Source organism: Anopheles nili, chromosome 2, assembly GCF_943737925.1.
Source record: "Anopheles nili chromosome 2, idAnoNiliSN_F5_01, whole genome shotgun sequence".
Classification (NCBI taxonomy): Eukaryota; Metazoa; Arthropoda; class Insecta; order Diptera; family Culicidae; genus Anopheles; species Anopheles nili.
In genome coordinates, this window is record NC_071291.1 from 5,088,009 (window position 1) to 5,110,379 (window position 22,371).

General features: G+C 49.9%; 1 protein-coding gene across 1 annotated transcript; it reads left to right on the plus strand.

Annotated features, from left to right (window-relative positions):
- The first annotated feature begins 1,544 nt into the window (after positions 1 to 1,544).
- On the plus strand, positions 1,545 to 21,014 carry LOC128721009 (ATP-binding cassette sub-family G member 1-like). The gene is made up of 7 exons (XM_053814710.1): positions 1,545 to 1,594; positions 10,460 to 11,036; positions 18,407 to 18,742; positions 18,804 to 19,378; positions 19,459 to 20,259; positions 20,333 to 20,433; positions 20,514 to 21,014. Exons 2-7 carry the CDS (start codon positions 10,516 to 10,518, stop codon positions 21,012 to 21,014), a joined length of 2,835 nt encoding a protein of 944 aa, XP_053670685.1. The 5' UTR covers positions 1,545 to 1,594; positions 10,460 to 10,515.
- The last annotated feature ends 1,357 nt before the right edge of the window (positions 21,015 to 22,371 follow it).

The window sequence follows — 22,371 nt, forward strand, 5'->3', positions numbered from 1 at the left end:
TTCCCCAAAATATTGCTCATTTTCTCTCTCTCTCTCGGGCGCTTTCCATTTTTGCTCTCTCGCTCGCGAATCTCCAATCTGAGTCGGGGTGAGAAATCGAACTCTCACGGCATAAACGGAAACGTCAAATGGACGAAAATCTAGCGAAGAAAAACGGGAGCACAATGAAAAAATATTCCACAAATGTGACACATCCTTGTTCTATCGAAAAGTCAAAAAAAAAACGGTATCCCCGCACACACGCATGCACGTGCTGGATAAAAAGTATTTTTCACCGTGTTCTAGCAAATGCAATTAACGTGCTGCTCAAAGCTCTGCTTCTTCTGCTCGCTGGCCATTGGGGGCAAAGGATAACAGCGAGAGAGTTAGCAATCGAAGGCATTTTTTTTGCAGGGTTTAATCGCAGTGGAAAATCTCAACCGATACCGCGCTGTGCCAGTTCTAGCGTGATTCGGTGATGGTTCGCTTGTTATCCCATCCATTGCCGTCAGCGTCATCAGCGCACTTGAGGCGGGATGTTACGGTTTTTTCCCGTGCACCAGCAGCGCCATTGTGCTCGTAGTGGAAAATGGCCAACGACACACGCCACGCTTAACTGATAGCCACCTAGATTAGGTCAGGGAATCGACGCTCCAAACCTTCTACATCTTCTTCTCCTTCTTCTTCTTCCTTCAGCCAGTGCCAGCGTGTGCTAAGTGTAGTGTGATAAGTGCAGTAGTCGGTGGTTCTCGTTCCGCTCTCGATCGTGTGGCGTGAAAATTGCGATGTCAAGCTGATCGATTTCCCAGCCCGCAGCGCCCCAATCGGTACGTCGGTTGGTGGCGTCAATGTTCGGTGCAAAGTGCATCATTTAGGCGCGTGTATAGGCGGAAAGTGCTTAGCAAAGCAAGTGTGTGTGTGTGTGTGTGTGCCGTGCCGAACATCCGTGCTCGGTTCTCCAGTGCAAAAACGTCACGCAGAACGAAAAAAAAATATCCCTTCCATAAATCAGAGCACGCAAAGGGCAAGAAACAAACAACGAATTCCCTCTCTTCGGTGCATTTGTGCGAAACCACCGGCAAAGGGATTTTTTCCACGAATGAGTGTGTATGCCATCAGTGTGTGTGTTGTTGTGCAGGACGACTTCCGCTGCCATCGCCCCAACCTCCAGTGAGTTCGTGTGGGGAGGTTTGGTTTGGTTGCAAAAAATAATAAAAAAGGAAGCAAACAGAAGAAAAATAAATATCCCTCGAATCCACGCGCGTCCACACGGTCGGGCCGCTTTGCAAGGGTGTAAGGTGGTGGTGGCGCAGGGCCACAGATTTATTATTCAACAGTATTAGCCACCCCAGGCCCTCGCCAACAGCGAGAGAAGGGAGGAAGGATTCACGACAACAGCAAAGTCATCCGAAGGAGAGTACGGGCCAGGAGATAAACCAAAGCGAAGGTTATCCCTCTCTCTCTCTCACTCTCTCTGGATATCCCTTTGGAGTTAGACGAAACACGCGTGGGAAAAACAATATCGTCTCCCCCGCACACAGCGCAATCCCAGCGGAAAGGATTCGCTCCCGTATCCTGCCACCGGGGAGCTTCTCTGCCTGCGGCTTGCACGAACGTAAGTAATGCTTCCCTTCACATCCGCGAAGGTCCAGCGGCAAGACGGCAACCGTTCGAGATGCGGCTAATTAAATGGACACACCCGCACACGCACATCTCCTCGACGGTGATAGCGATCGATGTGCGAAATGTCACCCGCGTCCGGAAGTCGTATCCTTGCGGCTTGTTTCGTGGTCTGTTGCCTTGCGATAGAACCCGCAATTTAACCGTTGGTCGCATGAGAAGCCAAAGCAATCTCAATCGGACCGAAACCAACCGAAACGAGCAAGGCATCAAGCCTGTTTAGTCATATGTGTCGAATTCGCAGAGCTTTATGCCCCCAAAGAAGCTTTATGTGTCCTGGTAGAATTCGCTGGAAATCCTGTTGGGTGCGCGTGGATCTTTGAGGACGATATCTGTCGTTAAATGAACACATATATTGGTCACTGTTGATTCCGTTCAATTATTTGACTGTTTGTCATACTAAACTGGGCAAGTTAGTTGACTCACGCGAAATGTGACTACTTCGTTCTAGTACGATTTATCTGGTTTAGACTTTTTTCCTTTGTTAATGAGTAAGTCATGCGTAAATCGGAATCGTGTAACAGAGAAATCGCCTCGTCTTGAATCACCTCAAATGACGAATACGTACCGAAATCAAGCCATCTTCCAGGCAACGTTCACGGAAGGAACTGGGATGGAGCGAACGGGCTTCACTCAATCATCTCCGGTATTTCGCGGCATTGGAGCCAAACCCGGACACTCCAGCCTCGCTTCTTTCGTGCCAGACAGATGAGTCATAACGCAAACAAGCTTTCTGCTTCACCGCATCCCTACACGGGGATGTATTGCGCCCGTCGGCGAATGTTTGAAAAGTCAGAAGTCCGGATCGAACCGAACCCAACCATCAATCTCGCCCCAGAGCCATTTTGCCGGGCACTATTTGCACAGTGGCGCATATTTTTGGCCAAACTATGCTCTGTCTTCTTCCCTGTGAAACTGTTCTTAGTGGAAAAGGATCCGAGCAAGTTCATCGACTTTCCAAGAGATGTACACCGCTGAAGGAATGCGAAATCGTCCGCTGAAGCTTCTCAAGTTGCACATCCTTTCTCTCACTCTCTCTCTCTCGCTTTCGTGGTCTACTTGTGAGGCTTGAGACCTGCCCTAAAAATGGGTCAATTAAAATACCAACCACTCCAAACGCCCCGGAGTGTGCGCGCTGCTCAGAAACCGGAGATCAACGTCGGCGATAAGAGCGCGCACCACCTGTTGTCCCTAGGACCAGGACCACGCCAAGGACCTTATCTCTCGCCGGCCACTTATCTTTTTATTCGCGCCCCCTAATTCCACACCTGCCTTGTTTAACGGTGCGTCGTTCGCAATTTCGCGATTAGCGTTCGAACCAACCGAGGCTTCGCCTAATCACATCCTTCGTACGAATTGACCTTCACGATCCGCGCACCATGGTGTCTTATCGACGCTTCGGGGTGTTACCAGTGCGAGTTGGAGGGAGATAGAGAAGAAGAAGAAGACGAAGGTGAAAGAAAAGATACCCCTGTGCACTTGCGGTGACTGGCCAGAGGCCAGGTTCGGGTGAACAAGCGAAGGTATTGCAAAAAAAAAAACCGAGGGTATCAATCGACCGATAAGCGTTGGTTATTTGTGATATTGCGTGAACCTTTGACTGGCCGAGTGCACGGTGCACTCGAGTGTGTTGGCCCAGTACGTGCCAGGTGCGTCACACACCTGCTTCTTCGGGAAAACACCCTCATGCGTTATCGGAAGTCCCTATCTGACGTACCGAAAGTCGGCTATTGCTATTGTCGATAAGAGGCCATCGACACGTCCGGAAGCGACTGTTGTGGGTCAGGTGCGTGCTTGGCAACGCACTCTGGGGCACAGTTCTTCTGCACGTGCGCCTGTTAAAAATCAATTCAATACGCATCCCCCCGCGGCCACTCGGCGTGTGTCCGCCGCGCGTCTCCACCCGGAAGTGATGGGAAATCGATGGTTGTCGGAGCAAACTGACCTCGTTTTTCTTTGTTTTTTTCGGCGCCAGAAAGGACTTTCCCGAGTGTTGCTTCCGTTTTTGGTTGAGCAGTAAAACCCTCGATCTTAAGCACGTCGTTGGAAACCCACACCAGAACTAGGTTATTCCAGTGGATCGGTTTTGCGGCAAAACCGCGTCGGTGAGACTGTGCTGACAGGTGAACAACAGCAATAAACAGCATGACACGCGGGAAATTTTGAGTTTAAACCGCACCACACAGAACGGCAATCGGACCGAACGAACGAATCGCATCAGATAGCGAACGATGTCTGTGTCACGGTGCAAAAGCCCAATAGACCAAACCGGGCGCCGGGAGGTTTGGCGTGTTTTAATCAAGGTTTATGAGTCTCTCGCTGTCGGATTTTCGAACACCGGCTCGCTCGGAAGCGCGTTACGCGAGACTAATCCACGATCCACAATGCTACCCCCAGTTGCGGCCGGTGATTGATTCGATAATCGATAAGCAAAAAAAACCAAAAATGCGAGAAAGAATAACACAACCCGGGCCTTTCCGGGAACGATAGGAAGCTCTCCGCGAGCCGGAGCTCTTTGCTTTGTTAGGAAGGCGATTTATCGCGATTTTTGTGATTTCGGACGCCCTGGGGTTTATTGGCTCATTCAACCAAACTGATCGTGCACGGCGAACGAGCACAAAAATTGATGATCGATGTGCGATGATGATTGACGATGATGATGATGATGGGGGGGGGGGGGCGCACGGTTTGTTGCAATTATTACGTGATGTCCGTCAGCCAAACGCCGGTTCGATTGGCTACTGTTTATGGGGCTTTCGTTTGCCATACAGCGAAATACCTTCGATCGCTAATCCGTGACTTTTCGCAAACGAAATCGCACTGCTCGTCGGTGCTCTTATTAGATTTTTGCCTCTACCACCGTTCTAGACCGCGATGAGTCGTCGTTACGACGAATGGCTGTGAGGCCACGCGGTTCCCCATTGGCACTTGAACTCTCGAAGGCACCCGAGTCTGAAGTAACAGAGAGGAGACCATAGCATATTACATCCACCCACCTCGGGGAAACATGTGGCCTTGCACCGCCTGTGGCCTGTGCCTGCGATATGGCTTCCCGATTTAATGCAGTAAACGAACCGCGAACGCACGTTGCACAGCCGAAAGGAAGGAAAATCCTTCTCCCTGGGTGGCAGCAATGATCGACTTTTCCTTTTCGGATACCGATTCGTGAAGAAAGAAGAGAACCGTCCTGCGTCCGTCCAAGGACCTATTGTTCGCGTTTCAGTGGGTGGTCGTGGGATTATTGCATAATTAAAATGTACTCCCACCTTCCCGAGTGTCACCATAAGCGCGCTGGTTCGTGTAACGTAGCAGCGCGCCGACGTTAAGGTGTCATAGGCGGACGAACCAAAATCGTTACGATCGTTGGTGTATGTGTGCGCTTTTGTCTTAGCATGGCTTCTCACAGGCTTCTCCACAGGGGAGTGGTGCCTTGATTTCCGCGGTTCCTTGATTTTGACGGCAGTGACCTTCTTTTTGACGATAAGCATAAATAAACAAACCTCGTTTCCGATGACAAAAACCAATAAGCCACAATGCAACCTCAAACGAGCATCATCGTACGCCATCGATAATCCACTCCCATCCCATCATGAATGTTTGTCTGCGCCGTTTTTTTTTGCCTTCCACCAGGATCAGCCTTTTCCGCATAGCAAACAAGATAACATTCACTTCAATCTCCGCATCAACGAGTGATTAGTCAATATTGCATTCGATTGCAACCATGCGACCATCGCTTCCGGCGTTCAATGAATCCAGCTCTCTCTCTCTCTGATGCTTCGTTTTATTGGTTTTATTTCCTCGCCTTTTTTTTTGAATGCACGTTTAGTAACTTTTGCCCTGTCTCAGTCCAACTGCAACATGGCCCCCGACTGGGTAAGGTTGGATTGCATTTCGTTTCCGCGGAAAATTGCACGCCAATAAATCATGGGAAAATTGTGCAGATGTTGCCCACACCCAGTTTGTCTGCTTGTTTGAATGCAATCGATCTCTCCGCTACCAGTGCAACGTTCCCGATTGTCATATCATGTTTGCTTGCGCTGCACAACGCACACACACACACACCGGTTCCGGATTTTCGATCCTTGACGTTCGGTTCTTGGTACACTATTTTGAAAGGGAAAAAAGGATCAAAATCTCATACAGGCGTGCAAACAACGTACGCGCGCGCGGATAACGATGAATTTCTCAGCTCAGCTTCGAGATTCGAGCATATTGCAACTGACAGCAAACGAAATAAAGACGGACACCCCAAAGCTCCTCCCCCGTTACTAGGATGCAACGGTACGTGCATTAGAACGATGCGAAAGGGACGAAAAATGGCCGACACAAGCAGACAAAAATGGGACATCATCACCACTGTGCCATGGGTCCTCGCTTATCCAACGAGGCTCGTGCCAACGCACTCGACGACGACCGCGTTCCGGGTGGGACGGTTGCATCGAGTGCATCGACAAGTGCAGCTGCACTCGTGGGACAAGTGCACGCGAACAAAGAACCGCCGCAGGGACGAACGCAACACCGCGTAGCGTCGGGAAAATAATGTCGGTGGCCGCCGCAGTGGAAATGCGGGCAAATTACTCGCCTTCGCAAAACGTTAATGATTCAAAACGTAACAATTTGCCAGTGCTGCCGGGAACCGCCCTGTGATAGGCGCGTCCTCTTCTTTACGTGTTCTTCCACTTGCCTAACGAATAGTAGTGGCTCTCGGATGACGGACATTGCGCGTATCATGGAGTGCAGCTGCACTCGTTGTACCAGGAACTGGGTTTATCTCTTCCAGCGTCATATGGTGCTGTAATCGAAAGGAAGCTACCAGGAAGTGGTAGAGTGGTCTTTCCGCTTTGCCTTTCCCACGAATCAGATCAATGGTGCTCAAGGTCGTGTGGTTGGAGATAAAAAAACAGCTCTCGGCTGATTGTCGTTCATCTCATGCCCGTGAACGGGAACAAGCGAATAAGCCACTATGTATCAGAAGCATTTTAAAGCATTTTGTTAAGCACAACACGAGAGTTACTGACGTCTAATTAAATAGTTTAGAGTGTGCTTGATATGATAGCGTGTGTGTTTTTTTTTGGCTCTATCATAAATCCCTGTCGTGGTGAAATTGATTTGAATTGAAGCACCTGAACGATCGCTGGTTTAAATGAATATTTAAAGGTGGAAATATCTCGCTTCTCAGAAATCGTTTTGGCTTTCAAAGCTCAACCTCCCGCTCTAAAACAAACAAAACTTAACCACGATTTCTGCTTCGTTTTGCCAGTACCATTTATCGGGCGCTCAAAGGGCCAAAAGCCACCTCCCTCTTTTCTCGATGGCTGGCCTTTTTTGCATTCGAAGGGAAAATCAATTTTTACTTCCGCCCGGTAGTCGGTCAGCCAGGCCAATGGTGGTGGCGGTTGAAAAATCAGTGCCCTCTGTTTGTGTAGGGAGTAGGGTGGCCTCTTAAAAAATTAACAAACGGCACCAGCAATCCCACCAGTCCCAATCGCCGGGCTGTGTGTGTGTGCTTTCCATTAGTGCTCTTTTCTCTTTTTTTTTGCTCTCCGTCCGGCAGAAAACCATCGCCCATTCGAAACCGGCTTGAACGGTGCCGAGGTGACACTAACCGACGTCGTTTTGTGTGAGGGCATTTTTTAAAGTGGCATCGGATTCAACGTCCGGTTTCGATGGCATCGTTCCGCTTCCGCGCTCTTTTATCTAGCTGGATGGTTTGCTTTTTAGCACCTTTCCGTTACGAGCCATTGGTTCCCCCCCCAGACATCGGCGACACAAAACGGTGCCGGGGGGTTTAGAGTTAGCTCGACGCAGGCCCAAAAATGGCCAATACCACAAAAGAGTTGAGCAAACTGCTTGGTACGATTAAATTTATCACTGTCAGTGTCAGTCAAGCCGGTTGGCAGACAGGCCTCAAACGAACGGGTTTTTTGGGAGTTTCGAGGAAAATCGAAACGACACCCCAAGAGGACACCCCTCAGTCTGTGTCAAGTGGCCCAAAGCCCGTCAGAATCTGTGGCGGAATGGGCTTTTCGCCATATTGCGGGTGAACACTAGAAAAAAAGGCAGATCCTGCGCGAAAAATGAGAACGCGCTCATTTGCATAAACTACACGGTGCGCTTGCTCGTTTGGGACGATCGCATCGAATGGTTAGAAAATGTTGTCATTGAAGCATCCTCAATGGCAGCAATCTCGGCAGGCAAATAGAAAGACCGAAGGTGGAGCGCGAAAATTCGTTTTAAAGTTCAGCGTTCAAGGACGCGACTCTCAGGGCCAAACGCCACACCATGCTGCATTTCCCAGTGGCAGAAGAACAGATTCAGAGGCCGCTTCCCGACAGCGAGACACACCACACCCGGGCTCGGCGTTCATACTTCCTGTGTGTGTGCCTGAGAAGGGAAAAAGCCCACCCAACCACCCAACAAATGCCTTCCTTTGGCGACATGCTGCTGCAACAGCAGTCGATGGTTGTGTGCTGCACAAACGAGCAGCCAGGACATGAACGATGGTGGTATGATGATGATGATGTCAAGCGTGTGCATTGGAAAATGCTTTTCCCTAAGCAAATAGAGCATACCGGCCGCCGAAGAGGCACAAAAAAACGTTTGACAAGAAAAACAGAAAAAGCTTCATTTAGCTTTTAGCAGGTTCACAAACAAAAACCTCCCCAAAAATTCTCTCCTATTGTGTTTTAACCAAAATATGCGAATCAATTAGCAAACCTTCACGTTATAAATGCAAATGTCCCAACGGGGTGTGCTGCAACACCTCCATGGCCGCCGACGACGTCGTAGTAGCAGGTCGTGTTCCCTGCGGTGCTTTCCGGTACGATGGCAAACTCAACGCTGCAAACAAATCGATATGCAAATACTAGCCACTGTCTCGGGTGTGCTGCGGGCTGCTGTCGGTTCCCTGCCGCTTCACTTCCGGTTCACGGGCATGGGAACCGACGGTTGTTCAGCTGGTTCAGCGAAATGGATGGCATTTCCGTCTGGTTGACTCACGACGCGAAAACAAGACCTTCCAACGGTCCCAACCTCAGCAAGGAATGGGGTCTCTCCAAGAGGGCTGAAGCTCATGTAAAAAAATCGCCCATACTCGCCAGCATCGACGACAACCGGAGGCCTCAGCTGCATTGTCCGTCTTTGGGTTGGCCGTCTTTTTCCCCTCCGTCAGTCGTTGTCGCTGAAGGACACTCGAAGAAAATGGTAACGTAAACCCAAACACACAACCGACGGTAGAAACGGCCGGATAGAAGTAACTATAGATGGGCGCTCTCTTCCCGACGTTATCGTCAACTTTTCCTGGGTCTCGCAAACCAACCATCCCTTTGCGGATGGATCTCTCTCTCGGGTACGCCAGCAGAACCAAGTGACACTCGATGCAATGGGGGTAGCGCGTATAAGCACCTCTTTTGCCCTCATCGGTTCCGGGACAGGAACGGAAAAACATTGCAACAATTTTCCGGCCCTCAACGAGACCACCGGACCCTCTTTCAGGTCGCTCTCTCGCTTGGCTTCTGCATCTCTTGCAGTCACAAACGAGGTAGCAGAGAAGTGTTGTCCTAAAACCAACAACAACAGCAGCAGCAGCAGCAGAAGGACGACAAAAAATGTGCATCCAAACGCCGACGTTCGGGAGAAAAGTTTTCACCGAACGATGAAGAAAAACAGGGAAAGCAGCGGTGGATTTTGCTGCTGGCTGCTGGAAAGTTGTTCGATTTGCGAGTCGAAAAGTTGAACCAAGCTACGGGCGCGCAGTTGCGGTCCATCCGTACAGCAACCGGAGGTGTTTTTAGTGTGATTGGATTTCTCTTATCACTCTTTGCGCAAAAACTTTACCCGTCGAAGCCACTTCGAGGTGGACGTTAGCCCGCGTAAGCCTAACACTACATAAGCCGTCGTTATGGAACGCTCTTGTCGGTATCGGAAAACAAAAATTGTATATGGGCAAATGTACGGGGGTACTGCTACCGGGCACCTGCAGCACAACTGCATTTTGTATGTAGCATTGCCGGGTTTCGTTCAGAACTTGAGACATTTTAGTTTTGCTAAACAATTTAGCGCCAATTACTTTGATTCATGCAACAACACAAAACAAAACAAATAACAAACATCACTGGAAAAGCTTAAGCTTAAGTGCATCATACCTCATACAACAGTTCATTTATGACTGCTGCAAAACAACCGACGTTTGAACGATCAACGTTCATTATGTAGTACATTTCGCTGGTAACTAATATATTTCGTTTCATTTTACGAACACGAAATGAAAAGGTAGCAACACAAAAAAAAAAGTGCACCTTTTAAACACATATCAAAAGATGACGGTTAATCAAGCGCGCTTAATTTTGCTCAACTCGACAACATTTGGCACCAGCCATACCAGCATACTGAAAGGGTAATTACCCTTTTTTTTTGAGTATTAATCAGCAGTTAATTTTTCACTCGTTTCGTCCAAGTGAGGTGTGACCTCCCGATTGCGTACTCATTACTCTCGATCGATAAACAAAATGCGAACGAATGCGAACGCTCATGGCAGCCAGAATGTACCAAATGTAGCTCCATCCAACCTCAGATACAGTGTCGTCCGAAAAAAGGGCTTCCCACGCTGCATTACACTCGCAACAAAAAGGGCCATAATTTCCAATGAACCACAAGATAAATATTGCGCCCATAAACGAATGCACCCACGGCGTAATTATTGGCGCCCTGCTTTGCCGCCCGGCCCGATAATTATTTACAATTTGTTTTAAAGCCCTTAAATTTCTCACTTCTCCCATTTCGCCTCTCGTCTCTTTTTCAGATCGTACAACCTCCCCCACATCTCGGCCAAAGGTTTAGGCCGCCTTCTCTACGAGAATGGACCCTGCGGGAATGATGGCCGGAAAAACGAACAGTGACGGTGCCATACTCGGGAACATCGGCCACCACGGACACCCACACAACCCTGTGCGACAGCATCACCACCCCCATCAGCCACCGGCACCCCCAGTGCCTGTGGCAAGTTCACATCCCGCACATCTTCATCACCATCACCATCATCATCACCACCAGCAGCAGCAACAGCAGCAGCAACAGCAGCAACAGCACCATCCTTCAGACAGCCTCACAGAGGTGTCGGTTGTGGACATAAACGCGTCACTGGCCGCTTCAGCGCCACTCATATCGCCCCACGTCGGTTCGGCGACGCCAGCACCTACCCAGATTGTGTCCGGAACCGGGGCCAACGCTGGTGGTCCACACGTGCCGGGCTTCTGCAACATTCTGAACGCCTCCAACAGCAGCGATCTGCAGGCGGTGGCGTACAACTCGCTCACACAAAACGTCCGCTGCAAATCCCCACCGACGCTGGTCGATAATCTTAAGAACGGGACAATCGGGTAAGCGCAAACGTCATCCCTTGTATCCTTTGTGTCATTAGCTTTTATCCTTCGCGATTGGACAAATCCCCTTTGGCGGTATTCGATCGGTAAATCTGGAGGAGTTGTAGGCAATAGAAACCTCAATTGCTCAACTCTCACTCTCTCTCTGTGTGGAGGAATGTTTATAATAATTCGTTACTGCTTTCTTTCAAACCCGTGGTAAATCTCATAAATGGCCTCCCTCCGCTATGATCACTGTACACAGTGTGTGGAAACAGTTGACCTGCACTCTCTCTCTCTCTCTCTCTCTCTCTCTCTCTCTCTCTCTCTCTCTCTCTCTCTCTCTCTCTCTCTATTTCCACGTGCACCAAAAGCCGCATCTTTGTTCCGTGCGGCAAATAAACAAACACCGCACGAGCGCTGAAAAAGCAAACAGGTTTTTCGTTTGTTCTCGTGCGATGGATTTTCTTTTTCTCGTTTGTTTTTCTCAACAAAAAACCCATTTTCATAACTCTCAATAACCACACGCTGGCCACCGCACCCGCATTACGTTGCGAAAGCGCCAACCAACGAGGTCAACCGATGGACGACCGCAACGAACGTGCGACGTGGTGTGATGAAGAGGGCACAATAAACCTTCCACCGTGAAGTCTGGTTTTAGTAAAGTTAACATATTTCGAGGCGCCACTCCCGTGCAAGCGACCATTTATTCACTCTCGTCTGAGGCAGCTAAAGGCTGCCTTACAACCGGAACGAATGAAAGCCTGTGAAGAGGAGAGGACACGGTTGAAATGTCACCGGGAAGCCAAGAAGACGTCCCGGGGTCGTATCGGGAAACATAGTGCATCCATTAAAGCCACCGGAGGGGGGTGACCATCAGGGCAGCGGGAGGTGCCTTTTGCTTTCCCGAACTTCCGGGCTTTATGTGTGTATGTGTGTGTGTGTGTGTTCAAGGTTGACTAACCAACACCATCATGATGCAAACGGGACGAAGGAGAACATTTAAAAGAAAAGCAAAAGCAAAAAATAAATAGACCAAGCGGACTAGAACTGTGCTTTTAATTATAATCCTTTTGCGGATGATTTATGTTGCGCGCAGGGTCTCTTTTCACGTAGCAAATACGTGATCATGGCATGCGATAGCCATAGTCAAACTCGCAAAAAAAAAACTCCCAAAAACGATCCCGATGGAGACGCCTGGTGGCTGGTGCCTGATGGTATCCTGGCTCGCTACCAGGAAGCATTACCCGTTGCCATTGCAACAAAGACACGTCCGGGATGCATTCGGGAAGTGAGCGAAAGAACGAAAAAAAACACGAATAACATCGAGACCTTGGCTCCAGCGACCGACAATGGACAACCGTCGTTCCGCGGAAGGCCACAAGCCTCAGTAAGGAAAGAAGCGTTTAATTCGATTGTACTTGTTCAGCTCGATCTGCACGGTGCACGGTGTTGGTGGAGGCGCGTTTCTCGATGATTCCTCAGGCGTAGAGCTCCCGGAAATTGTGCCGGAGATGATGGCGCAACGAAGATGTGTGTGGCTGCAATAGGGCAGCAATGGCGCAATTTAATCTAAAGTGCATTCATGCCTTGACTCGCGGTGCGGTATCGCATTTGTGATGGGAATCGGGTAGAACAAAAGGAGACGAAACAGGACAAATGCATGCGGAAGCATCATAACTTTGGACTGGAGCCATAATTCCACCACCCCATGCCATTCCATTGGTCGTTGTGGTGGACAAGGGTAAAATATAAAAATGAAAAAAAAAACCAAACGGATGAACTATGGCGTGAGCGTATGTTTGGCGAGATTTGTGAGAATGTCTTCGAATGCATTACTTCGTAGCAAAACAGCCACACACTCGCTTTGAGAGTGCATTTCAACCTCGCAAGGACAATGGAGAAACTGATTGGGAAGCTATGAGCACAAAATGCATCTCGCCACAAATACCAGGAAGAATGCCTTGTTGCAGCAAAACATTTCGCCATTACTTTAATAAATCTGTCTTTTTCTAGAACACACAAAAAAGCATCATTGGGGGATACATTTTCCCAACGCTCAACGATGAATTGATCTCTCACACTGTGTCGCCTTTCTCGTTCACTCTCTCTCTCTCTGTCTCTCTCAAACGAAACGGACTTTGGAGCGAACCCTGCGGTCGTTACTTACACTGCACCTGGGCCAGTCTGTCCAACCCCGCAAGAGACCAATTTCTACTTCTACTGCCCTCAAACGCTAGCGCCAACTTCCTTCTACCGTGATGTTCCTACGAGGAATTAAATCTAAATTGAATCTAATTGACTGGCCACCGGCCACACTGCCACCGGATGGTGTCACAACTCCAGGCGCGATGCAGCAAGCAAAACAAAGGTGATGTCCATCAGAAGTCAATTAGTTTGCACCGACCGCGTCTTGGGACAAGAACGTGTGTCCATTTTGCCGGCGTTCACTCCTTGCTGCAGTAGTTGCACTCTCTCTCTCTCTCTCTTTCTCTCGGTGCCTTTCCGACGTGCGATCTAATCGTCGCCCATTGATCGAGCGACGACGACGACGACGCCGACGACGCCGTCACCGCCCACAAACAAAATCACCCGTGGGGAAATTGAACAACCATTGCGCTACACCACTTGCCCTCGGGTCTAATTGAACGGGGTACCCGGGGCGAACGTTGAACGACCATCGAACGTGATCAAGATCGGTTCCGTCGGTGCGAGCTTTTCGCTCCAGCCAACCACCGTGGGGGGTTCAGTACGTCGGAATCATTCAACGCGATCGGTGAACCGGTGTTAAGGTGTCGGTGCGAACGAAACGAACAAAAACCAAGGGGGAATAAGTGCCAAAGATCCCAAGTGTACGAGAAGCAAAAAAAAAAGAATGACCAACGAACAACCCGACGACGATCCGATTGAGGAACAGCAAAAGGATGTGCCCGAGCGTTCGGTTGGTTGCGTTTCCCAAGGCCGGTTGGGAACACTTCCTCCTTCGGGATGTAGCAGCCTCGAGGATCTGGACGACACCGTCGAAGGGACAACGATCTATCAGCTATGCTGCGACAACCACTACAATCTAAGCTTTTACGCCAATCGGTGCGATTTCGGCGCGGATACGGTCAGCTTGGGCAACTTCAAGCATCATTCTCCCGCTGTTTGGGTTAAAAGGTACTCGCGTATAACGTCCGCTCGACACCCACTCCCGATCCGGCGTGAGGATGTGCAATGTACGTTTTATCGACCGATTGGGAATGGAAAAATCATGCTCCAACCGTGAGGCGCTTATCGAACGCGCACGCACGCGCTTCAAGCTATCGTTTTGATCACATCCTTCGTGTGAGCGACCGTATTAAGCGGATAGATAAATCGATGGACACGATAGAGCGAGTGAGAGAGAGATAGAGAGGGAACCCCGGTGAAACACGGCACAGTCTTTCCCTGTTTTAGTTGCCGCTGAGTCATTTAATTTGAATGCTCGTTAGCGAATGGCACCGGTGGATGCGCGTGGCCAACCAGGCGTTGTACTGCTACCCGACCGGATAGCTGTCAATTATTGTTTATTCTGCCCACAAAGCGCATGAAATGTAGCGCCGGAATGCCTACCGGAGATGGATAACCAACGCGTTCCCCCGGGTTGGAGGGAATCATTTTTCATTGCGCGCGCTCTGGGTAAATTATTTCTTTATCACATTTTGCGACAACATAAGCGACCATTCGTCATATTACAGCGCAGCACTACTAGCGAGCATTTCTTCCCGCCCGATTATCGATTCGAGCCGCAAAAACACGCGCGCACGCCAGGGAATGTAAACAAACAACATCCTCGTACGAAACGGCGTTTGGCGTTTTTTTGTTTTTCCTTTTGGGTTCGAAATCAATCCATTGGAATTCGATGGCATGATGATGGTGCGCGCTCCTGACTGTTCTCAGGCCAAGGGAACATTTATCGGAAAGCCTTTCGGTTCGTCCCTTCCCCCGGGTTGGCTGCGCGCTGTAAATATTTTCAACCCCATCAGGGGTGTGTGTTCCGAGCACATCTGATTCCGGCTTCGTCATGGCATTCCCCGGGGCGTATTTCTCGATTTTATTCGCTATCAAAAATGCACCCGGGATCGTTGAAAGAACAAGCAAAAGAAAAAAAAAAAAAGAAGTACCCACCAAACGTATGCCAGCTGGGTGGGGGGATGGGGGATGGGGTTGGGATCGTAAAAAACACAAAACACCCCCACCCAACACGTATTGAGCACCCACCGCCCGCGATTTCTCGTGTCCTTTGCGCCCTTGCGCGATGGGGAATGGTCAGTTCGCGTGGATTGTTATTTTTAAATCCGCATTTTTCTCTCTCTCTCTCTCTCTCTCTCTCTCTCTCGCAATCGCAATCGTCCTGGGTTTAGGAATTCGATTTCGGCTAGTGCATGTGTACCGACGATCGCGTCCTGCCCAATAACGCTCGTGTGCGCGCTTGCTGATAATCGGCCGGCAAATGAGCAATGGCGGATAGAGGTGAACGAAGAAGAAGAAGAAGAAGCGAGAGCAAAAAAAACAGCAACACTCACTTCTGTTGGACACACGAAATTCAGATGCAGCAGCTGCAAAGTGCTTGGCCGTACTCAAACGGCGCGATAATCGGCCGGGTGGGACGGACGAAAAGGGTTCAAATTCATGTCACGGTCGTGGCCGTGTGAGGAATTGTTCGCTGACGAGTGACGAGCGAAGCCACCGAGCGGCTGCTGGGTGCTGCTTAGGATGACGTTCGTTCTGCTGGCTGATTTTTCGGTGGTTCCTTCCATTTCGAGCGGTTGAGTAATGGCCGAAACCACCAGGCTTATCAGGTTGTCGGTGTTGCAATGACCGATCCTGCCACGGGCCGATTCCGAGTGGCCCTTGAAGTGTGATTACGCACCAAACCGCTAATCGGGCGCTGCTGGCCTGATCCGGATCGATTCATTGCCGGTTTCGTTTCGTGGGCGATGCGAAAATCGCGTTTCTTGAACCATGTCTCCAACGGGGGTTCAACCCTATCCAGGCACGCTCATTTTCCCACTCCCAAGGTGTGGGGGAGGTCGACAACAATAACCCATCAACGATGCCCGTGCGATTAGCAAAGCAAACACAATGCGACCCTCAGCTGGGGCGGTTATCAGGCGTGGAACGTCCTTAGGAACGATCTCGCATCGCGGTACCGCAGCCCGATCGATTCAGCTTCTGCATTTTAGTGTACGGTTGGCCGTGGTAAGGTGCGGACAGCAGTCGAAGCGTAACCGAAGGGCCAGAAAGGGCTTGCAGAGGAGACATGGCGCAGAGCTCGTACATTTGGTAAGAAAACGAACTCCTTAAGCAAAGACTGTGTGTGCGATTAGTATCTGATTGGAGTCTACTTTTTTTTTGGTATTTTTGGTGCGTGCGTGAAACTGTGTGTGTGTGTGAGTGTTTACGATGCAAACAAAGACAGAAAATATAGCGCAATGATGTTTCTTCCCAATTACCCAAATGTCACTTGGATAGCGGAAAACCATGGCAACCAAGATTCGATTCCCACCGGTGTACTATTCGTTACGCCGCCGCTGTCAATTTGCGCCGCCACTAGGGACACGTTTGACAGATGATGACAGATGGGTATTCAATATGGCACCCAAACGTATTGGTCACGTGCGGGGTTTCAGCAAATGAACGGGGCAACAAACAATTTAACGCGATGATTTATGTACTTCATTACATCCCGAACGTAATGCTCCCGGTGCGAATTCATCATGGTTTTAACAAGTCCCTCCGTCAACGGGAACTCACCGGTTGTAGCCCACACTAAATATCTCCTGAGGTGGAGCACGCAACCATCATCAACAAAAACACTCATAAATGAAACGAAGAGCCCAGGACACTCTAGAGTTCTTTTTGATGCATGCCTACCATCACTGCGCATCATTTAGTCGGCTGGTTCTAGCGAGTTGCAAATGTATATTAATTAGAAATGATGTCACTTCCGAAACGTTTCGGATGAACATGACACACGATACACTCTCCCCACCGGCACATAGTTCTACCGGATTCAACCGCCCCGTGCAAACGGAATCGGATGGAGAAATTTAATCACCTCCGGTCACGATTCTACGCCATGCCGCAAAGCGTAGGTACGGTTCGCGGGTTTCCTTCCGCGCCTCAGAAAGGTGGCTAATTTTAATTAAAATTTCCACTCCATTTTTCCACCTCATCATCCAGCGACAAGGTGGCACATTTAGACACGTTTCGGGGGCCGCGTGTGGTGGAGAACGAGGAAATCGATTTATTATATTACTGGTGTATTTTTTTGTTTGTCCCCTGTTTGTTCGTCTAAAAAATTTGAACCCTCTCCCTGCATCGGAAGCCAACCGTGCACACCGTGCTTATTCGTTTAGTCCCGCCATCCGGTGGTTCAGTTTCGGGCATAATTTATCCACCCAACGGAATATGCCAACGTAGTCCTTTCTGAAAAACCCCGTCAGAACATCAAAAGGGAAGGACCGGCTTTGTTGCTGCTTTGATCGATGTCCACCAGAGGACCGAACGAACGGCCGAACGACATTTCAGAACGGAGCGAAACGTTACACGGTGAACCGGAAGTAGAGGCGGACGTTTATGTAACGGTCGCGCGGTGGGAAATATCGCCCTTCGGCATCGATTACGTTAACGGGCGCCATTCGGTGCGCTTGGGACGCAAAGAGCACACCTTCACGATACAAATCATCGCCAATCAATCCGCCATACCTGTCGAGGGATTTACAGGAAAGTATTCCAGCTAAAGGGCAGCGAATAGCGCCACCCAAACGAACGCTTTATGGATCATAATCGCGTTGGATTTGAGAAAGCTGATGCACAGAAAAAACTACCCCCAAAACTGCCATCTTTTACCGCAATGAAAAACTTCTACCTCATCGAAGCGCCGCGAAGGATCCCTCCACCATTAAAAGCAAAGTTTTAGGCAATTCCAGCCTCACCCCTAAAATGATTCTTAATGAGCTATTTTTCATCGCCAACATGAGGCGGTTTTTTGTTTATTTGTATGCGTTCAATTCGTCACCTTCTTCACGCAGGGGCAACCAAAATTAAGCCCGGCTGCGACGTTTTGTCGCCCGAGATGACGAATTAATTGCCGTTTACGACACGCTAATTGTTGGAGCTCGTTAAATTCCAACCGGAGAACGACTTTGTGGCGTCATTTTGCCCGGTTTATGAGCTCAGTCCCGAGGTTTTCGATTCAAAGTACACCGGAAAACGAAGCCAAATCGTACACTACTGTATAAACCTCTCGAAATCACGTAACCGAATCCGTACATGCTGCGCGGTGGCTCATTTTAGCCTTGATGTTTTTATTTTAGCCAACCTAAGCTTATCGCGCTTACTCTTGCCTCTGCCCATTACAGGAATTCCCAGAGCGCTCTCTGTAACGGAGCCATCATGACAAACGGACAGACGAAGGACTCGAACCTGGCGCACGGGCTCGTACGGAAGGTGCTTAACAACAGCGATGGCAACGGACAAAAGAAACCGATGGTATCACTCACGCACCTACCAAAGAGACCCCCGATCGACATCCAGTTCCTTGACATGTCGTACTCGGTGTCCGAGGGTCACAAGCGTGGCTACAAGACCATACTCAAGGGCATCAATGGGAAGTTCCGGTCCGGGGAACTGACCGCCATCATGGGACCGTCCGGTGCCGGCAAGAGCACACTCATGAACATTCTCGCCGGTTACAAGTAAGTACCGTCACCGTTGCCAAACGATTGCGTCTTCAATGACCCCCGTGAACTGTTCCAGAACGTCACACCTCAGCGGATCGGTGCTGATCAACGGCAAGGACCGTAATCTGCGCAAGTTCCGCAAGCTGTCCTGCTACATCATGCAGGACGATCGGTTGTTGCCCTATCTGACCGTACGTGAAGCGATGATGGTGTCGGCCAACTTGAAGCTCGGCAAGGACATCTCCGTGTCGGCGAAGCGTGCCGTCGTGGAGGAGATCATCGAGACGCTCGGTCTGCTGGATGCGGCCAGTACGCTCACGCTCAATCTCTCCGGTGGCCAGCGAAAACGGCTGTCGATCGCGCTCGAGCTCGTCAACAACCCGCCGGTGATGTTCTTCGACGAACCGACAAGCGGTCTCGACAGTTCCACCTGCTCGCAGTTGATCGCACTACTCAAATCGCTAGCTCGCGGTGGCCGCACGATCGTCTGCACCATCCATCAGCCATCGGCCAGGATATTCGAGCTGTTCGACAATCTGTACGTGCTGGCTGAGGGCCAGTGCATTTATCAGGGGCGTGTGAACGGGCTCGTGCCGTTCCTCGCTTCGCTGGGTCTCGAGTGTCCAAGTTATCACAACCCGGCTAACTATGGTAAGGTGGCCGTTTTTACTCCACTCGAGATGAAACATTAATGGTTTGTCCCTATGTTCGCGAATCTTTCCTTCTTCCAGTGATGGAGGTGGCCTGTGGTGAGCATGGCGACTGGAATAGCAAACTAGTGACGGCCGTCAACAACGGCAAGTGCAACAACTACAATCAACCGCTTGCGCAAAGCAAAAGCACCTCCCACAAGAACGTTTCGCTCGATGGCACCGTGACCGGGCCAGCGGATCGTGAGGACGATCTTGCGCTGCTAAAAACGGTGGTCTCCACGGGTGAGTACACCACCATCAGCATGCCACCGGCTCCCGAAGCGCAGCTGAATAACGAAAGCAAACAGTCCACCGTGGGAGCGACTCACACCGATCGTAAGATCGTCCCGGGAAATGGAGTAGAACCCACCGTCACGTCCATGACCAACGCCGCCACGACGACAGCAGCAACGACGACACCGCTGACTGGTAGTTCGGGAGGTGCGCTGGTGAATCCTCCCACGGAGGTGTTAAGTGGGCCACTTCTAGCGCCCGGTGGGTCCACACAGAACCAAACAAGCTGTAAGGCGACCTGCACCACGTCACTGCTCGACTCAACCGAGAGCGTTAGCATAACGATGCCCAAGAAGCAGGCGGGTTTTCCGACCTCCGGTTGGATGCAGTTCTGGATCCTGCTCAAGCGCACGATGATCACGATCATGCGCGATCAAACGCTCACGCAGATGCGCCTTCTATCGCACGTCATCGTGGGAGCGATCATCGGTATGATCTACTACGACATCGGTAATGACGCGTCGAAGATCATGAGCAATGCAGGGTGTATCTTCTTCACCACGATGTTCACCATGTTCACCGCAATGATGCCGACGATACTCACTTGTAAGTATTTCATTCGCAAGGTTTAACGTGCAGATCTTAACGCTAACGATCGCTCTTTGCCATTGGTCTTTAGTTCCCACAGAAATGGCCGTCTTTGTGCGCGAACATCTCAACTACTGGTACTCGCTCAAGTCGTTCTACTTCGCCAAGACGATCGCAGATCTTCCATTTCAGGTAGCGTCCATTGCACATCCCTAGCATCCCTATCAGCCCAACGAACAATTCTAATGCACTCGCGCTCTCACTCTTCACAGGTGCTGTTTACGAGCGTGTACGTGATCGTGGTATACTATCTCACATCCCAACCAATGGATCCGAAACGGGTCGGCATGTTCGTGCTGATTTGCATCCTGACCTCGCTGGTAGCGCAGAGCCTCGGTTTGCTGATCGGTGCCGGTATGAGCGTCGAAACGGGCGTGTTTCTCGGCCCCGTCTCGACCATACCGATCATCCTGTTCTCGGGCTTTTTCGTCAACTTCGACGTCATCCCGAGCTATCTACAGTGGGTGACTTACGTCAGCTACGTCCGGTACGGGTTCGAAGGTGCGATGGTCTCGGTGTACGGCATGGATCGGGCGAAGCTCGCCTGCACCGAAATCTACTGCCACTTCCGCAGCCCAAAGAAGTTCCTCGAGGAGATGTCGATGGACAACGCCGAGTACTGGATCGATGCCACCGCGCTGTTCGGTTTCTTCATCGCGCTGCGCGTCATCGCGTACTTCGTGCTGCGCTGGAAACTGCATTCCATCCGTTAAGAGAATATGCGACCCCCGATATGCGACCCTGATACCAAAGCCCAAGTAGAGCCACGATTGGCGCACCAGCAGTCAATAGCCAACTCGCTTCGAGCCCGGAAGCCCGTGAATGGAGGTCGACTCCACACGCGCGCTAGACCACGTGTTGCTTCTTGCCCATTTTTGCTATCTTTGCCCCGCCGATCTAATCCAACTGAAGTAGCCAAAACTAAGCCACACCCAAGCGACCACCAGAACAACACGGACACCCCTACAAGTAAGCACACCCGGCCCGGCACGGTTCCGAGCTGTTCCCGAGGAGGCGTATCCTATTTTGTACTCGTATTTTTGCTGGCCGGCTGGACACACCCAAAACACAACAATGAACAACCATTTTTTTGTTTCTTCTTCTCATCGACACTATGTCAACTGATACTCGGGAAAGCGCTCCTCTTGTTTCGTTACTCTACATACATACGTTTACACTAACGAAGCTATCAACCTCGGCACAGAGAAGCCCATCACCCTTTGGTGACGGGCGACAAGGGAGGCTCATCCCGAAGGATGAGTAGAACACACGTGCTGCTGTAAAACAGACCATAATCACACAAACACGCACCACAAACCCCACATCCACTTTCTCCACCAGAATGCCACACACATTTACACGAGTCGCAATCATGTTAATCGATGTCCTTTAAAAAAAAAGTATTACCGTAGTATTTATACCGACCCGGAGTGACACTCTGAGTGAATGAGCGGAAAACTCACACACGCGATGGCTTAATAGTAGCAGAAGAGGAGATAACAAAAAAAAACATGAAAACCCATTCTCGTATAGCCAGGGAGAAATGGGAAATTACAGCACACAAACAAATCACACGCTCACACATGAAACACAACATTTGTGTGGAAAACAGAAACATTAGAATACAAAACAAAAAGTATATATACATATAAAAAGTGGGATAGAAAGTTTTTTGAATCCGCTCGTATAGGAATCCACATCGTATAAATCAGCGCCACAAATCAAGCAAACACCCCCATAATGAAAGCATCGAGGTCAAGGAGCAGAGGACGAGTTTGGTCGACACAGGCGTTTTAGTGCGTTTAGTCACAGAGTTTAGTTTGATAACGCGATTGGTAACGAATTGGGAACGAATAACGGATACTTCGGTGAAGCAAAAAGAAGCAACAAAGCAAAGCAAAAAATAGCAAACGCCACACGTTTATAGCACTGCTCCAATTGCGATAAATGCGGTGACACGAAAAAAGCCCGCCTCATATGTAAACCAAAATTTAAAATTCTACCAAGTAAACCAAAAAAAGAAACAAAACATCAATTGCCTCGAAAATGCAAAACAAGCAGAGAAGAACA

What these genes read in the sequence shown, in the direction of transcription:
- LOC128721009 (XM_053814710.1), top strand. Translation starts at nt 10,516, where the DNA reads ATGGACCCTGCGGGAATGATGGCCGGAAAAACGAACAGTGACGGTGCC. An exon ending in AACATTCTCGCCGGTTACAA is followed by an intron (nt 18,743 to 18,803) that starts GTAAGTACCGTC and finishes GAACTGTTCCAG; the next exon opens with AACGTCACACCTCAGCGGAT. An exon ending in TCACAACCCGGCTAACTATG is followed by an intron (nt 19,379 to 19,458) that starts GTAAGGTGGCCG and finishes TCCTTCTTCCAG; the next exon opens with TGATGGAGGTGGCCTGTGGT.